The 18,633-nt window shown below is 43.2% G+C and overlaps 1 protein-coding gene across 1 annotated transcript in view; it reads right to left on the reverse strand.

The window, feature by feature from the left end:
• Positions 1-11,805, reverse strand: part of SSPN (sarcospan) — a gene marked incomplete at both ends in the record, with an annotated part of 43,489 nt that extends 31,684 nt beyond the window's left edge. The window contains one exon of the mRNA XM_080704944.1: positions 11,527-11,805. Coding sequence (XP_080561070.1) covers positions 11,527-11,805 — 279 coding nt within the window. The remainder of the gene's footprint in view (positions 1-11,526) is intronic.
• Positions 11,806-18,633: the final 6,828 nt, after the last annotated feature.

Here is an 18,633-nt window from a genome sequence, read left to right on the forward strand (position 1 = left end):
AAGAGGATTGTGTTACCATCATTTCTTCTGCATCAACAAGAGGAGCACAACTGTGACATATTTGTGGGGGGGAGGGAATAAACAATATAGTTTATTTGTTTCAGAGAAATGAATATATATGGATATATATGTACACATATTTTTTTTTCAGTACTGGGGATAGAATCCAGGGGCATTCTACCTCTGAACTACACCCCCGGTCCTATTTTTAATTCTTTTTATTGTTTGAAACAGGGTCTCAGTGAGTTGCAAAGGGCCTCGCTAAGTAGCTGAGGTTGTTCACGAACCACAATCCTCCTGTCTCAGCCTCCCGAATGCTGGGATTACAAGCACGTGTCACCATGAATGAATCTTGCCAATGTGGGTTTAGCCCTCCAATGGTATAGTCATAGACTGGATGGACTTCATTGTATAGGAATAATTAAATAGGTTCTCAAATCAGGCCCACTCGCATGTGGTGGCACACACTTGTAATCCCAGTACTTGGAAGCCTGAGACAGGAAAATTACAAGTTCCAGATCAGCCTCAGCAATTTATCAGATTCTCAGTAACTTAGTGAAGCACTGTCTCAAAATAAAAATTAAAAGGGCAGGGATGGGGGGTAGTTCAGAGGTAGAATGTCCCTGGGTTCAACCTCTAGTAATCCCAAAAATATTAAAAATAAATTAGACTATGCTATAGAAATGACTGCAGAGATCATTCTAAATGAATATAACCCCTGGGCTTATATATATGAAATAGTACAGTACTTATAAATCTATGTAATAGTACAGTATCTAGAAAATACAGTGTATCAATATAAATTCTATTATATAACATTGTGATAGCGCAAATTGAGAGAACCACTGGGTTCAATCTTTTCAAAATATCAAGTAAATCAGGCACCACACACTTGTAATCCCAGCATTTGGGAGGCTGAGATAGGAGGATCGCAGTTTGCAGGCAGCCTCAGCTACTTAGTGAGGCCCTTTGTAACTCAGTGAGACCCTGTTTCAAAATAAAGAATTAAAAAAATAGGGCTGGGGGTATAGCTCAGAGGTAGAATGGTCCTGGGTTCCATCCCCAACACCGCAAAAAATAAAAATAAAAATAAAAAATAAATAAAAATAAAAGTGACTTTTCCAATTGAGCACTTAAAAAAAAAAACAAGATTGACAGGAAGAGGAAGCAATATAGACTAACGTTACTGCTCATCTGAACACTGGCTTGTCCTTTCCAAGGTGGGGAGGTCAGTGTCCCCAGGCAGCCTGCAGCCCATCCTGCGCGCCTCCCACGGCAACGCGGCTGGCCAGACACTGAGCTTTTTGTGGTGTATGTGTGAGGACAGGGAGAAGGGGAGCGAGGCTTCAGGGAGGTCTCGAGGTGGAAAAATTTGTGACGCACTCAATTCAGTGGCAGAAGTAGAAGTGTTTATCGAAGGTTCTGGGCACAATCCTTTCGGGCAGCCTAGGTTCATTTAAAAAATTACAGTTGGTCTCAGAGCCCTCGACACAGACCAAAACCTTTTAATAGGCATCGCAGATCACTGGAGCACAGAAAGATTGTGAGCTGAAGCCAACCTGCCTGGGCTTGCTCCTTCTGTTTCAGACTAGTGGAGAGAAGGGGAGAAAGAGAGAGAGAGAGACAGACAGACAGACAGACAGACAGACTCAGGGTTAAAGTCAGGGATGTTCTACTTCTGAGCTTCACCTGTACCCTTATTTTATTTTATTTTATTTTATTTTATTTTATTTTATTTTATTTTGAAGTAGGGTCCTGCTAAGTTGTTGAGGCTGGCCTCGAACCTGCTATCCTCCTGTCTCAGCTTCCTAATCCTGGGAGTACAGGTGTGCACCACAATGCCTGGCTGACAAGTGCAGAGATTTGCTGAGCAGGTAATTTGTAAACTGCAATGTTCTAATTAGGTATCTCATATGTCCGTGGGCACAAAGAAGTTCTTTTTCCTTGATTTTAATTGTTCACCTTGGAGTTCAGTGCTTTGGACGCCCCTCTCTCCCTGAGGTTGCAGGGTCATCCTGCTTCCTGGAGCAGGCACCCCTGCCCTGCCCTCCAGCAGAAACCCTGAAGATGAAATACGCGTGCCCCCTCTTGGGCAGCCCTTCGTTACAGCTTTCCTGGCTTGGCTGAATGCGAGATAAGGTTGGCTATGTGTCCCACACCTGATACATTAGAGGGTTGATGGGTGTCATTTTCCCCTTCTAATAATAAGTCTAAAATTGTCTCCCTAATCAGGGCCTAGTTAACACATTAGCAGTCCCCCCTCTCTTCTGGGCTCCTGTCATTATCTTCCATACAAAAGATAAAGCCTTGGTAATAACTTATCTTTAGGAGGTTGGTTTTTTTTTTTTTTTTAATGGCTCCTTGTAATGAATCAAACACTTTAAAAACAACAGCTGAGTGAGATGTCACAAAAAAAGCTTCCTCAAGGTTTCTCACGGCTCCTCCAGCACCAGGGCACCCCCAGCCAGGGGACCGTGGGTGCCGTGGCCCATTTCTGCAAGACAGACACAGGCCCCACAGAACTTTTTCAGCAGAACTTGAGAAAACTCCTTTGCAAGCAAACCCTCTGTTTTCCACTGTCTACTCACGTCTGGCCTTTTTTGCCGGCTCCCAGGAAACAAGCACTGAAACACATTTGTGACTGTTAAGAAGGACCGGGGCCCTGGCAGTGTCAGATCAGAGCATCACCTCCATGTTCAAAACTCAAAGTGGAGGGGCGTGGTGATCACACGTGGACTGTAATCCCAGTGCATGGGGAGCTGAGCCAGGAGGATCTCAGGTTCAAAGACAGCCTCAGCAATGTAGCAAAACTCTCAGCAACCTAGCAAGACCCTCTTTCAAAACAAAAAATATATAAATAAATAAAAAGGGTCTGGGATGTGTGTGTAGCTCTGAGGCATGTACCCCTGGGTTCAATCTCCAGTACCAAAAACAGAACAAAACCCTTCAAACTGGAAAGATGACTGGATTGCTCTGGAATTTTAGTCTTGCCTTCTGTTGCTACTGGATTTGGAACTGAGATGAGACCAGTTGCTCTGAAAGGCTGCATGCCTGACAGCTTAAGCAGTCTTCCCTCTCGGATGGCTTGGGTTTGTGCAGTACTTGTTAAAGGAAAAGTGGAGCCCAGTTGAGGATTTCTAAGCTGCCAGGGTACCCAAACAGAACCCTGTAATAAGCCCGTGCCCCATGTCTACAAGCAGATCTACCAAGGAGGTGCAGCTGGTACAAAAGCCTGTTACATAAGAAGGTCCAGGGTGGGGACATCAGGATTTTATTCTGACACATTCCATAGAACAGAAGTGTTAATCTAATGTTCAGAATCATCACCAAAAATAAAAATGATGGCTGAACATTATAAGAGCTGAGAGGTGACTTCCCCTGAGTTCTAGAAACACCAAGTATGAATCACTCTCCCTCAGAGGACAGCAAGGTCATCCAGGTGCCAAGCATATGAGCATCCCCCAGAGGACCACTCGGCCAGCCACCCTGGCTGCAGAAGCCACTGTATCTTTCAGCTAAAGGTTATCGAAGAGTTTCTTCCTTGGAGCAGGAAAGGAAGGCAAGAATTGACTATCCCATGGTTCCCACGCTAATACAGGCCATGAAATTCCTAAGCTGCTCTTAGGTGCTCACTTCCTGCATCCACTTGACTTTGTTTTTAAAGAAATTTGACAAAAGAAGCAATCTTTAAGTGCAGCAAAAGCCACCCCCTTCAAACGTCTCGCTGCTGGGGTGAACACAGACCCCTGCCGTCCAATGCACCGCCACTTGTCATATTACTGACTCAGAATCCTCATCTGAAACATTTGTCTTCTAGCTGTTCCAAGGACGCCACAGGGCTTTCGTTCCTGAGATGGGAAATGAGCATAAGGATCGCTGAAGTGGCTGTGAAGCGTGCAGCCTTCACCGGGAGTGTGGTGGACTGAATGGGTCCCCCAAAATGCATATGTTAAGGCCCTACCTCCCAACATAAGTGTATTTGGAGGTAGTGTGTTTGGCGATAATTAAGTTAAAATGAGATTTTTAGGGGGATTCAAATCTAGCAGGCTTGACGGCTTTATAAGAAGAGAAACAGACGCCAGGCATGGTGGCTCACGCTTGTAATCCCAGCATTCGGGAGGTGGAGACTGGAGGATCGTGGTTGGCAGACAGCCTTAGCTACTTAGCGAGGCCCTCCGCAACTCAGTGAGACCCTGCCTCAGAAAACAAACAATAAAAAATTAGGGCTGGGGGTGTCTCTCAGAGGTAGAATGCCCCTGTGTTCCATCCCCAGTCCCGCAAAAAAAAAAAAAAAAAAAAAAAAAAAAAAGATAAAGAGTTCACCCCCTCTCTAAGTGAGTGAACCCAGAAGACATCCTGCCGAGTGCACAAGACGGCAGCCCTCGGCGAGCCCAGAGCATCCTCCAAAGCCCTGCCATGCCAACACCTCATCTTGGACTTCCCACGACTCCAGAATAGTGATAAACGGCTGTCTGTTGCTGAAGCCACGGTGTGTAGCATTTTGTTATGGCAGCTCAAGCAGATTAAGGAAGAACGAAAGATGTGTATTACTTCAGGCCCTATGTGTAGGTGTACAAAGGTGAATTTTAAAATGAACCAGGGTGAGGGAATGAGTTGCTTCTCTCGGGCATCCGATACTTCCTCCTGCCAAGTTTCATCTTAATACCGGGAGAGCTGAGCATCTCAACCACCTGAAAGAGGGCGTGACTATGACAAAGGTTTTCATATAGTTTATGCTATAAATCCTGTTCGTAATATCTATTTTTTAAGAAAAAATCTGCCTTCAGTTTATGGGCTCATTGCAATAAACCCGGACGTGGACATTCAAGGCAAGTAATAGCTAGGAGGTTAAAACACGGCTCCATAAGGTCCCATCCTACTCTGGATTTTGATGGGCTTATTTTGTTCAGGACTTCTCTTGTTTGCCAGGTTCTAGTCCCTAAAAATGAACTGCATTTTGTAGAGAAATGATACGCAATTAAAGTTTAATGCTCTGATTCCATTCCTGTCCTACGGTAACGCAGAACATTCTTCCTGAACAACGTGTGCCCTGCGTGTCCCCCTTCTGTGTTGATGTTAACCCTTCAGCAAATGAGAAGATCTGGTGAGGGGGCACCTTAGTAGAAGTGTCAGGGACAAGGCTAAAGGCAAAGAGAAGTCCAGAAAACATCCATCTTCTAAGACCAAACTGAAAGTGGACATCCTATTGGAAATTTGATATATTGTTAGATCAAATATTAGAGACATTGGTAACAGGGCTTTCTTCGCAGAGATGAGATTGGTAATACCTACATCCAGAATTCCACCACCCCGATCCTCATATCTACTGATTTAATCTAATTAGAGAAATGCAAAATAAGTCAAATGATCTCCCCCCCCCTTTCTCTCCCCTCCTTTCTTTTTCTTTTCTGGTGTTGGCGATTGGACCCAGAGGCATTCTGCCTCTGAGCTATGCCCCCAGACTGATTTTTCAATTTTATTTTATTTGGAAACAGACTTCATTAAGTTGCTGAGCTTTGAACCTGCAGTCCTCCTGTCTCAGCCTCCCAAGTATTGGGATTACAGGCATGCACCACCACTCCTGACTTCTCTTGTTTTTTTCTAAGTCCCTATAATTACTTTATAACACGAAATAAAACATCTTAATAATGGTGAGTTAGTGTCCTAACTACTTTTGGAACTCCAAACCAAAATGGAATAAAAATATGATATTTTTATTCAGAGTCCTCTTAACTCTTATAAGTAAACTTAAATTTCCCTATATTTGAGTATATAACTATCACTTTAGAATGGGCATATGCAAGTTCAAATGGGATCTCCAATTGTGAGAAGTAGAAAATAAATAAGATTTCAGTTTAACACACGGGGCATCTTTCTGTGTCAGGAGATACACAGTGGCACTGCATATACATATAATACACTTAAAGTACAAGAATTAATTTTTTTCGTTTGACTCCCCAAACTCTATGCATTAATATTCCTATCAGAAAAAGTTTAAATCCAAAACGATGATTGACATCTCAAAAAAAGATTAATTTTCTGACTTAAGTTTCCAAGTTGAATATAGCCACAATACAGAATTTTTAAATGCTAGGAATTACCTGGCCCCCAGTCCTTTGTTAATTTTTGTTTTTTGAAACAGGGTCTCACTAGGTTCCTGAGAGTCTTGCTAAGTTGCTGAGGCTGTCTTTGAACCTGAGATCCTCCTGTCACAGCCTCCCAACTACTAGGATTACAGGTGTGTATCACAATGTCCAGCTCCTTATTTTTTTTTCCCAAAAAAGTTTAGGTACAACTTCCTCATTATATAAGCACCCCTTTGGCCTTTGCGTATCTGGCCTAGTAAAGCTATAAGCAGAGGCAAAAAACTACATTTCTTATGGTAATTTACAGTATCTAATGATATTGTTCAATCTTAATCTCCTTTACTCTTTACTTCTGAAATTCTTTCAGAAAACATTTCACAACTTCTTGACTATTCCATTTTATTTTCATATGCTTATTAAAATAAATATCCCAAAATTAATCCAATTACATTTCATTTTTATACTTACTATGAGAAATTCGTGTGACTATAAGAAAAATTTTCTGCCATTATATATTATACATATTCAGTGGAAATTGAACCAGGACACATAATTACCACTCCTCAGTTCCTAACAACCCTGTAGCAGGTGCTAATCATAAAAATTATTTCCCACTGGGCACCTGAGATGCTGCATTTGGTTTTAGAAAGATATTAAAGTCTCAATATGAAAATAATGAATTACTATGTGGCATATTCCAAAAATAGAATTTCACATTTAATTTTTCAAATGTCAAAATTCTTATATATATAAAATTGACATCACTTTTAGCTTCCTGACTTATTAAAGGGTCTATCAAAACCTCAATTCTAAACTTTTCTCTCTTGCAGTTTATCTTTATAACCATGATAACACTATTGAGAGGAATCATTATGTTTTGGCTTCTCTATTATAAATTATGGATAAGAAGCCGGGCGTGGTGGTGCATACTTTTAATCCCAGTACTTGGGAGGCTGAAACAGGAGGATCACAGGTTCATGGCCACTCAGCGATTTAGTTAGTGAGGTCTCCATAACTTAGTGAGATCCTGTTTCAAAATAAAGAATAAAGGGGGTGTAGCTTGAAGGTAGAATGCTCCTGGGTTCAATTCCCACTGCCACAAAAAATATGTATAATAATTATATTGGATCCTTGTTCTTTCTATATTGCTATTTGTAAATTGCATGGTATGTCAGGTTTTAAAATAACCAACCACTCAATTTTCTGTCCCATTAAATCAAGACTTAAATAGATTTCATAAATCTAATTACAATTGCATTTTGAACCCCATAGAGTACGTTAATATATGTTACTGAAATTCTTGACAGACTTTTGATCATTACAGATTTATATGATGGATTTTATGAATGACACTAAAGAAAGGATGTGTTTTTCTTTTAAGCCCTTGTCTTAAACTTTCTAATGTGACTAATATGATGTATTTCTCAAGGTTTTTATTCCAGCTAGTAGGGGATGGAAGAAGAGAAAGAAAGCTAAAGAGGACAATAAGGCAAAGAAATTCTCACTTTCCACGGAAATATTCCCAACAAGGGCCAAAAGACTAACAAATGTTAAGCGTTCCCACTGGAGATGAGAAACAAGAGTTTGCTCTTGACTTCAGAGTAGAGATGCCAAAACAAATAAATCACTGCAAGCAATTTAAAAGTTAAGTGCATCTTAAAAATATGCGTGTAGGTTAAATCTTCCCGTTGGTAGTATTCATTACCGTCAGCTATGATAAGAGCATACGTCCATCAGGAGCTGGAGCCGTCCCCCAGGTATGTGATTCATTGTTTCTAGACCGACGCCTAGTGCAGTGGACACTCCCGACAAAGGTGAATGGATGGGGGAAAAATAAACCCAAGTTTAAACATGCTTCACATAAAACAGAAGTACACTCCTTCGCGTAAGAATTAAAGTCTCCAAAGTTCCCAGATTCCTGTAATCTACACACATTTTCATCAATAAGAATTCCGGAATGATGACCAAATTCAAATGTCTATCTGACCCAACTATGCTGAACAGACTTCTCATTCCTGGGACCCTCTGCGCCTAGCCAAGCTCATCCTCAGAGACAATTCCATTCTGTATTATCACTGTGGTGTGATCTACAACCAGAGAACAACACTTTTGCGAGTTATATAGTCTCCTTGGAAGCACTTTTTTTTCCCTTTTACAGGAATTTTTTATAACTGAAGTAAAAAGACATCTGGCATCTGTCTGGGACTAATGAAGTCACATTTATGAATGGGTAAAAAGGAAAATGGTTGTTTTTGTAAAATTCCACTGAATATAAACCTCCGATTAGAGATTGATTAGAGATCACCAACGGCCTCTTTAGTCAACAGGAAGTTCATGGGACCTTCAGAGAGTCATTCAGTCGCTGATCAACCAGAAAGAAGTCACCTGCATGGATTCATCCACAGACCCAGGCTCTATGATGGCAAAAGCAATCCCCAAATTCCAAACTAATGGAATAGCAGCACTGGAAAATCGAAGTGATCACCAAGTGGTAAGAGGTGATCTGAATAAAGATCGAGAAAGAAGCGCAGCATGTCACCTGGAGACCACATGGGTCTCGGCCTACATTCTGGAGGTAGACAGGGCTCTGCCTCAGCCCCCTGGATCCGCCTGTACTTGGGTCTGGGGTTTTTCCTAAACTGGGCAAGCTTTTCCGTATTCCCTGAAGAGCACCCCAGGCCAGAATCATCCTATATCCAAAAGGGGAAATGACCCTCAAGGAGTCCCTGTTCTCCAAGTTCACTTTTATAAACCTCCAGAGAGCTTCAGAAAGCACTGACCCAATCTAATACTGTGGAGACTGCTAAATAGTAACTTGGCTGAGAACAGAGAAGGGTGAGATAGCCAAATTGATATCTCCATCCAAGTTAGAACTGGCCTGAAAAACGTAGTAAGTCAGAAATTACTGTCCTGCAGGACCACAGATGAAGCAGGACCACTTCTCCTTTGAAGCATGCCACTCCAGAGATGCCTTCGCCAGTAGCTAATCAAAAGAGCTAACTCGGCCGGGCGTGGTGGCGCACGCTTGTAATCCCCATGCTTGGGAGGCAGAGACAGGAGGATCGCGCAGGTTCGAAGCCAGCCGCGCGCGCTGACTTAGGAGACCCTGTTTCCAAAATGAAAATGTAAAAAAAATAGGTCTGGGAGTGTATCCCAGAGGTAGAAGGGCTTCCAGGAACCCCAGTACCAAAAAAAAAAAAAAAAAAAAAAAAGAGCTAACTCGTTGGATGCTTACCACATTGGCTGACACTCTTCTAAAGGCTTTACAGGGACTGATTTATTTAATCATCTGGTCAACCCTCAGAAGTAGAAATTGGCGTTATTGTTCTGATTTCATCAATAAAGAAATGGAAAATCTAGAGAAGTTAAGAAACTTGCCCAAAGTAATCTACCAATTAATGTCTGAGCTGGGGCTCAACACCCGGTTCTGTGTTTACACATCGCACTTTGCCATCTGCCTCGCTGTCTTTTCCTTTCCCTAAAAACCTGGAAGAGCGCCCCATGACCAAACACAGCGATGGCGGTATCTTGTGAGGCTGCGACGCCGTGGCGAGTTGCCCACAGCTCTGGCCCCACTGGGGTGAGAGCTGGTCCTGGCTTCCCCGAGACCCTTCTCTGTCTCAGGTCATGGCTGCTAACTGCTCTGCTCTCCACAGACCCTCTGTCGAAAGAAAGTTCAAGATGCTAGATATCATCAGGACCACATGCTATGAGCAAACTTGGCAACACCCAAGATTATAAAAAGAGAAAAAAACAGAAAGAGCAGAGACCTGGCTGTATAAAATATTCTTCCTGCCACCCCAGGGAGCTTCCAGGGCAATTAAGATGTTGTAGCCCATAGGAACTTTAATTCATGAAATTGCACAATTCATAGGTTGCTCCTTAAACATTAAAACAACCCCTCACTTAATCTGCTTCTGTAGTTGAAATAAAAAAAATAGAGGACATGTTTTAAAAATAATACTAAGAAATACCAAATGAATGCGTTTCATTCCTTTCCCTTTTCCTTTGCCTAGCCTTAAAGAACAGACGTTTCCCCCTCTGAATATGCTGACAGTTATTGAGGGGACCAAAATACCCAGTATATCTCACTGAAAAGCTATTTTTAAAATCACTTGATTTAGAAAATTCCAATCACGTTAATTTCATGGGAATTCTTAGCACACACATTAAAAGTTTTAAATTACCCTGCAAGACTATGTGAATTCAAATAATCTTAATTAGACAAATACCTGCATGGATGCATACTTATCAGGTGCCTTTAAAGTGCGCCCCTGATACAAACATGACGTTGAGGGTGGTTTTATGAGTTACATTCCCGTGGCCAGTAAGAACAGTGATGCTTTGGGGGAGCTGGGAGTGGGGAGTGGGTGCTCTCTCTGCAATTCACAATGCCGTTTAACCTCTCTTTGCCTCTTTCCTGGTGCTCAAAGAGAAATGGCCATTCCCACCTCCAAGCACCGTTTCATGGTTCAAGTGGAAGAATGCACGGGAGAGTTTAGTAAGCCACAGGCCTCTGAGTAGCATGGCACCCACACTGCAACCCCCCGGGTGGTGGCAGCCGGCCTGGCTGACAGAGACTCAGGTGGAGTCTGCTGTGGGAAGGAATGGACTTGGCTGAATGCTTTGCCAACTCGTGACCCTGGGCAAGTTCCCCTCGCCCCTTCTCTCACTGGAGAACTGTTTGGCAAGGATGAGGTGGGCCTTGGAAACACCATGGGGAAGGCATCCCGTGGGGCATGCACACAGTCAGTGCTTCACAAAGGGCACCCATTCTCCATGACAGAACTCATTTGAGGAAGCCAAGTCGGCTACGTGTTTCAACGCTCGCTGGCAGCAGCCGAGCCCTGTTCTCAGAACAGTACACCCATTAGCAGGCTCCCAAATACACTTCTGGCGTGCCAGCGCCCTGCATTTATCCCACGTGAGACGCCAGTGGATTAAGGCTGGGCTTGCTTGCTGTATTGCTATTTTCTGCTTCGGAAGATGATTTCATAAAACTTACTAATGGGACAGACAACATCTAACAAATAAAATGAAAACTACCCAACGTGGCAACTCGGGGTACAGGCTTTTTCCCCAACTAGGTGAACTTCCTTCCCTTTTTTGCTACTTTTTGAGGGACGGGGTGGGGCCTGCAGAAAGGGATAAGGCGCCAAAGCGCATCTTGCCCCTGCTCTGTGGCTGTTGAGCTGGACCTGGAGAGCCTGACCGCCCAGCCCCGGCGTGGTGGGAGGAGGCCCGGAGCCGCCAGCAGGCTGCGGGCTGGCGGGAGCCTACCGCCCCAGCCTCGCCCCCCGAGAGCCTGGGGTGCCCAAGCGGAGCGAGTTAGAGCGGCAGCGGAGCTGGGAAGGGCACATGCGGCGGGGTTAGTGTGGACCATGCGGCTCGGCATTCCTGTTTGGCAAACGCGCTGAGGCAAAACAGACAGGATGCTTACAATGATCCCAGCCCAAAATGGAGTGTCTCTGACTAGCAGGGAGGAGCTGATGCTCGCCATGAGGAAGCCCACCACGGTCACGGCGATGCCCAGGGCCAGCTGCGCCAGGGCGAGCAGCAGCGGGAACCGGCAGCCGCAGCACGTCCGGGCCTCCTCCTCCCCGCACGCCTGGGGGGCCCCTTTGCCCTTCTTCGGCCCCATGTCGTCGGGCCCGGCGGCGTCCGTGGCCGGCGGCCCGCCCTGCCTCTGCTGGCCGCGGGGCTGCGGGTCCTTGCCCATGGCGGCCGCGGGGGTGGGTGGCTGGGTGGGTGCGTGTGGGGCGGGCCGAGCCCGCCCTGGTATTCGAGTTACGGAGGCTGAACAAATATGGAAAACATTTGGACTCGCCGAGTCTCCAAAGGCCACAGGGGCTGGCTGCAAGAGGGGGATCCGAGGGGGGTCGCCAACTGCCAACGCGCCTGATGCAGCGCCCGGAGCCTGGGCAGTCCAGACGGGCGTGCACACGTTTAGAGTGTGTGAGTGTGTGTGCGCGCGCGTGTGTCCCCGCACCCTGCGCTCAGGTGTCTGTTTTCCTTGCTCAAAACCCCAGGAATTTTTGTTTTGTTTTTGTTTTCTGGAAGGTGCGATGCAAGGCGATGTTTAAATCATTTGAGTTTAATTAATAGACAATTTACTCTGAAAGAGGCTTTGCCGGGCTCCAAGCTGTGAGGTTGTTTCCAGAAGTTAAATGGTTCTTATTTTCCAACAGAGGCGTAGACTCTTTAAGTCATATAATTCAACTGACAAATGGAGGGGTTTTTTTTCCCCATGGAGGTACTTGCGTTTGGAAATAACTGTTTAGATAGAGATGCTGGGCTAATTGTGAATTCTCACACATGTATTTATGTTTTTTAAGCATCTCTTTTCATAGTGTAGATGGAGTCTCAGTCGTGTATGGGGACATATACTAGTCCACATAGACTAGTCCCCCACCCCTCATCCATGGGAGATGTGCTCCAAAACCCTTGATAGATGCCCGCAACTACAAGTAGTACTAAACTACAGTGCCCCCCACCCAGAGAGGGACAGTTTTATCCACGCAACACATGAGTTATTTTAAAGCACCTACAATGTGCTAGGGTAGAAGGGTGTTCAAAATAGAGACAGACCTGGCCCTGGCCCCAAGTCACAGAACACATGAATGAACTGGTTATTCTCATTCCCTTGCCCCTCTCTGCTCAGTAGCTCTTAGGATGAAGTTTAGTGAAATGACTAAGAAATGATTCCATCATCTCACTGTATTTATACTTCCTTTGGTTTGGCCATTTTACCATTCAGAAAGCTGTATTCAAAAATAAATGATTTGCCAAGGTGTTAGGGTAAATTAAGCCAACTCCTGAGATGTTTGCAACCAGCTAATTTAAAGAAAGTCTAACTTCCTGCTGTTTCCTCAGAATTATAAAGGAATTGTTATCAACTCTCATCGTAAACTGCCAAGTCCCTGCAAAGAAATCTTTGCCGACATAGAATATAGTCTTCGCCCTTATTTTGTGAACTTAGTATTTTCCTTATACCTTTCTTCTGGGCCAGAGAGAAAAATATGGTCCATGGAACAAATGCAGTCACTGAGGAAGTAGAATGGAGCCCACACACCCAGTAGCTCCAGAGCTGGCCCAGCAGTACTGCTAGCGGGAGCGGTGGGGAAGCTCACTGCCAGCAGCTTTGGGGCTCAATGTCAGCTCATTGTTCTGGGATTTCTAGAGTAAACACAAATGAAAGCAGGCATTAGACCAAGATACTCACCTGACTCGGGACCTGACCGAGACATTGCTCAGGACAAAAAACGCTTGGTTTCTCTGTGTAAATGTAGTAAACATTATAGGAAGCCAAGTGAATACCCATAATTAATTATTTGTTGTTATCAATAAGGTAACTACAGTTACTGAGATTCTGTGTTCTATATTTTGTATTACTGTTACTCTTTATGACCACTTTATAGTGTCTATTGTTAAAGATGAAAACTGTTGATTAGCAGGATTATTAAATATCCAGATTATGAAATCTCTTGCTCAGTAGGTATGAAGTTAGGGGAAACCCAGTGTGGACTCCAAAATTGGTGGTCTTGTGGATTCCTGTATGCATTCTGCCTAAAGTGAGTGGGTGGTTGAAATTGTTTATAAATAGTCAGCATGAATCATGGGGAGTATTAATTTCTATCATATAATCAGCTATTGCCTCAGACCTAAGGCTGACCACTTTACAAAAATATCTCGATTTACTTCCATATATACAATAGTCGATTGTTGTGGTTTGGATAAATGTCCCCAAAAGGCCCATGTATTAAATGCTTGGCCCTCAGCCTGGTGCTAAGGGAAGGTGAGGGAAAGCTTTGGGAGATGGGGCCTGGCAGTCGGCTTTGGGACATTGCAGGCCTGGGCTCAGGAGGGATGTGGGACTCAGGGCTCATCCTCTCTCTCTTCAGAGTTGTACCCTGAGGTGAATGGGCATCTCTGCTAGGTGCTACTGCCTCAATGTACTATGCAGTCACAGGCCCAAAGCAAGTGGGCCAATCAAGAACAGACTGAAGCTGGGCGAGGAGGTGGCACATGCTTATAATCCCAGTACTTGGGAAGGTAAAACAGGATGACCACGGGTTTGAAATCAGCCTCAGCAACTTATTGAGGCTTGCATCAATTTAGCGAAATTCTGTTTCCAAATACAAAATAAAATAATAAGGCTAGGGGTGTAGCTCAGAGGTAGAATGCCCCTGGGTTCAATCCCCAGCACCATTAAAAAAAAAAAAGTAGAATGAAACCTTCAAAAATGTGAGTAAAAATAAACCTTTCTTCTTTTTAAGTTTCTTTATCTCAGGTGTTTGTTATAGGAACAGAAACCTGACCAGCATCAATGGAGACATCATTCCTGTTATTATTGACTTATTATTAAACACAGCCTCTGTTGACTGACCATACTCCTCGGGTGTCATTTAGCTAGGAATAAAATATTCCTAGTCTTTCCCTTAAAACTATAAATTAGACATTAGTTAGAATAGTAAAACAAAGATATTCCTGTAGATTTGTCTTCTAAGTTTAAGAACAAGTGTGATCTAAAGTTGACATATACTAGTCCCCTCTTATCCATGGGAGATGTGTTCTAAAACCCTTGATAGATGCCTGAAACTACAAGTAGTACTAAACCTGATATGTACTATATTTTCCCATATATGTTTCTGTGATAAAGGCAAACTAAGAGATTAGCAACAACTTGTAGTAAAATATAATAATTATAACAATATACTCTAATAAACTTTATTTACAACTTATGAATTAGCTAAGTATAGTGACATATGCCTATAATCCTAGTAGAAATTGGGATGCTGAGATAGAAGGATTGCAGGTTTGAGGCCAGCCTCAGCAATTTAGATAAACCTTTTTTCAAAAATAAAAGTAGAAAGGGCCGGGGATATAGCTCAGAGGTAGAATGCCCCTGGATTCAATCTCGAGTACCTACGTCCATTCCCCCATCCCCGGATTTATGAATTATTTATGGAGTTTCCTACTTAATATGTTGAGAAAGGAAAACTGAAGATTAGAGGAACAAACAACTACATACTTTTATAGTAAAGGTTTACTTTTAATTGTCCAAGAAAGGCAAGTTACAAATGAAACTTATAGCAGTGAACAATATCCCAGATAAGCAGTAACCCCTTCGGTCTGATTCTAACTGTCTAGTTCAATTTTCAGCTCTAGCAAAGACGGCAGAAATTTAGGGGACCCCACACCTGGGTGATGCTGTGTTTGGGGGGCCTGGTCTTTGGTCATATCATAAGACAATAGCAATAAGGATGGTATTTTCACTTAAATGATACAAGAAGTTGAAACAAAGAGAGTGAGAAAAGTTGTTCAATGGTTAGTGATTAAAAGAGAATAATCAAGGCTCAGATGAGATTAGACTGCCCTTAAGGATGCATGAGAAGACTCTTCCTTTGCAACGTCCTTACCACTGACAGAAATCACCACTTCCAGCTCATCATGTCGTTAAACAGAAATGAACTGGAGCTTCTTTGGGATTCATAAATTATGATGTAACTATTTTATAGAATAAGCAATAACTTCTTCATATATTCATATTATTGGGGGAAAAGGCAAAGCAGAAACAAAGTGTTTTCAGAAATTCTTGGCTGCTCCAATAACTCAAAACTGACAGAGACTGTAAATTAGAACTTGTAGGAGAGGAGTTAATATATGGTTCAATATTATTTTGATCCTCTGGGGGGAAACACAAACTTCGACTCTATCTTTGCAGTCTATCTCAAAGCGAACATTATTTTGATGTATTTATGCCTCAGAGATTCAGAACAGGGGCGATGGCAACTCTTTTTTTTTTTTCCTTTGGTGGTACTGGGGTTCCTGGAAGCCCTTCTACCTCCGGGCTACACTCCCAGACCTATTTTAACATTTTTTATTTGGAAACAGGGTCTCCTAAGCCAGCGCGGGGGACTGGCTTCGAACCTGTGCGATCCTCCTGTCTCTGCCTCCCAGTGCGGGGATTACAAGCGTGCGCCGCCACGCCCGGCTCGATGGCAACTCTTTAACAGTAGCATGATTATCAAATGTCCTCAGGAAATCCAAGTAGAAATTATCTCTAAACAAATGTAGTTCTGAATGCATGACCTTAGATAGACCGAGAGAAAAAAAAGATTTCATAGAAAAATTATTCCAGTTCCAGGGCTTGTATCAAGTCTCTTTAATATGTAATTAAATATACCAAAAACACTCAGTTAGGTTTGACTTAAAGGAGTATCAAATACTCTGCAGAGAATAATCGAGAATTTGTCTGTCATATGCAGTCCCATTGTCCCCAAATGTCTCATCGGCCTCTGTAACTAACATAACTCTAGAGATCTTGCTGGTGTGTGTGTGTAGAAAAAAAACAACAAAAGAAATCTCCTATTTTTTTCCACTTTATTTTGACATAATTAATTTGAAATGTATCATTCGGGACAGTTTATTTCTCAAAAGAACTGACCCACTTATAACTCTCGTAGAGTAGTTTGAATTTCTTAGTTAAATGTCACATGAGCCATGAATGTTCTCTTTGTGGTCAACAGAGGGCTGGCGATTTTCTCATTCTATAGACATTCTCTGGAGAGGATAACTGTCCATCATTTCATCATGCATTTACCTGTTTACAAGGTTTTCCTTGTATTTACAATAACAAGGTATTTTTGATAATTCTAATACATATGATAAAGGAGAAACAACCACATTTATTTTAAAAGTACCAGGAGAAAAAATAAGAAAGAAAGAAAAGAAAGAAATGCCAGGAGAAGAGCAGGTAGACAATTACCGTATACTGTACGGTAGAGTATGACTTGCCAATAAGAAAGGGAACAAGATACGGATGCAGCGGTGGCTCCGGGCCTCTCACTACCAATGTGCTGAGTGAAAGGAACCGGGCACAAGGTAACACATGCTGCATGACATCATCAATATAATTTGTAAAGATCAAAGGTAACCTATAGTAATAGAGGGGTTTTTTTGTGGTACTGGGGTTCCTGGAAGCCCTTCTACCTCCGGGTTACACTCCCAGACCTATATTTATATTTTTTATTTGGAAACAGGGTCTCTTAAGCCAGCTGCGCTGACTTCGAACCAGTGCGATCCTCCTGTCTCCGCCTCCCAAGCGCGGGGATTACAAGCATGCGCCACCGCCCGGCTAGTAAAAGAGTTTAAACAGAGACAGTGGTGTTGGGATGAAACAATTGGCTAGAATGATCTAGAAAGGACTGACTTACTGGACAGTGGAAGTAGGTTTTCTATATCGTGAGTGGTGGTCACATGAGTATAAACAGTTGTCAAAACTCATTGAAGAATGCTTAATGACATCTCGATTTTTTTTAAAAAAGTAATAAAAAGTACAGGGAGCCACTGGATATCCATTAGTAATTAACAATAAAATTAACAATACAGGGTTAATTTAAATTGTCTTACCAAACCCTTCTCATTTCTCTCTTGCCTTGCTTGCTGCTCTATATTAATTATCTATTGCAACATTATAAATCAACCTAAAGCTTAGTGATTTGAAATAATAATCATTATTGTTTCAACATTTCCTTGTGTTAACCAAGGCGCACCAGGGGTGGTTTGCTTCTTCCGGCTACTTGAGACCTAGAATCGCCTGCTTTCTCTGCAGAAGCGAGAGGCACTGCTCTCAGGGAGGCCGGCTCACCTGGCTGGAGATTGTTCCCTTTCCACAAGGCCTCTCCACGGGGCTGTGGGGCTACAGGAGTCTCCTCCCAACAAGGCTGTCACCTCCAACAAGAGGTAGCAATTCAGAGGCTGAGGAAGCTAGATAAAAATCCCTCTGCATGACACAGCCCTGGGAGTTCTAGCAACACCTGGGCCACATTCTAGTCTTCAGAAATGAGTCACTAAGAGCCAGGGGCACACTTGTAATCCCAGCATTCAGGAGCTGAGACAGGAGGATCATCGTTTGCAGACAGCCTCAGCTACTTAGTGAGGACCTCTGCAACTCAGTGAGATCCTGTTTCAAAACAAAGAATAAAAAATAGGGCTGGGGGTGTGGCTCAGAGATAGAATGCCCCTGAGTTCCATCCCCAGTAACACACACACACACACACACACACACACACACACACACACACACAATAATGAGTCACTAAGTCTATCCCTCAGTTGAGGGAAAAAGAATTAAGACCTGCAAGACCTGTCTTTTGAAAGGAATCCTCTCAAGGAATCAAGGAGTATCGAAGACCTATTTTAAACTTGCTGCATCCTCCATCTCAAGGGTGTTTATGGATTAAAATTCCCTTTACTTATCTCTCAAATAATGGTATATCTCAGGCTTCCCTTCTTTTTCCCTTTCTTCTCATTCTCATTCTGAAGACTCCCAGATCTATTTTAAGGTCTTAGTTTCTCTCCTTAGCTTTAGGTCTATACATGCAAGTATTTATTCACTTCTCCACTTAAAAGTCCCCAGTGGCGGGTTATGGCGGTGCACCTCTGTAATCAAAGTAGTTAGGAGGCTAAGACAGGAGGATCACAGGCTCGAGACCAGCCTCAGCAACTTACCGAGACTCTCAACACCCTAGCAAGCTCCTGCTTC

Source organism: Muscardinus avellanarius (assembly GCF_963383645.1).
Source record: "Muscardinus avellanarius genome assembly, chromosome: 11".
NCBI classification, from domain to species: domain Eukaryota; kingdom Metazoa; phylum Chordata; class Mammalia; order Rodentia; family Gliridae; genus Muscardinus; species Muscardinus avellanarius.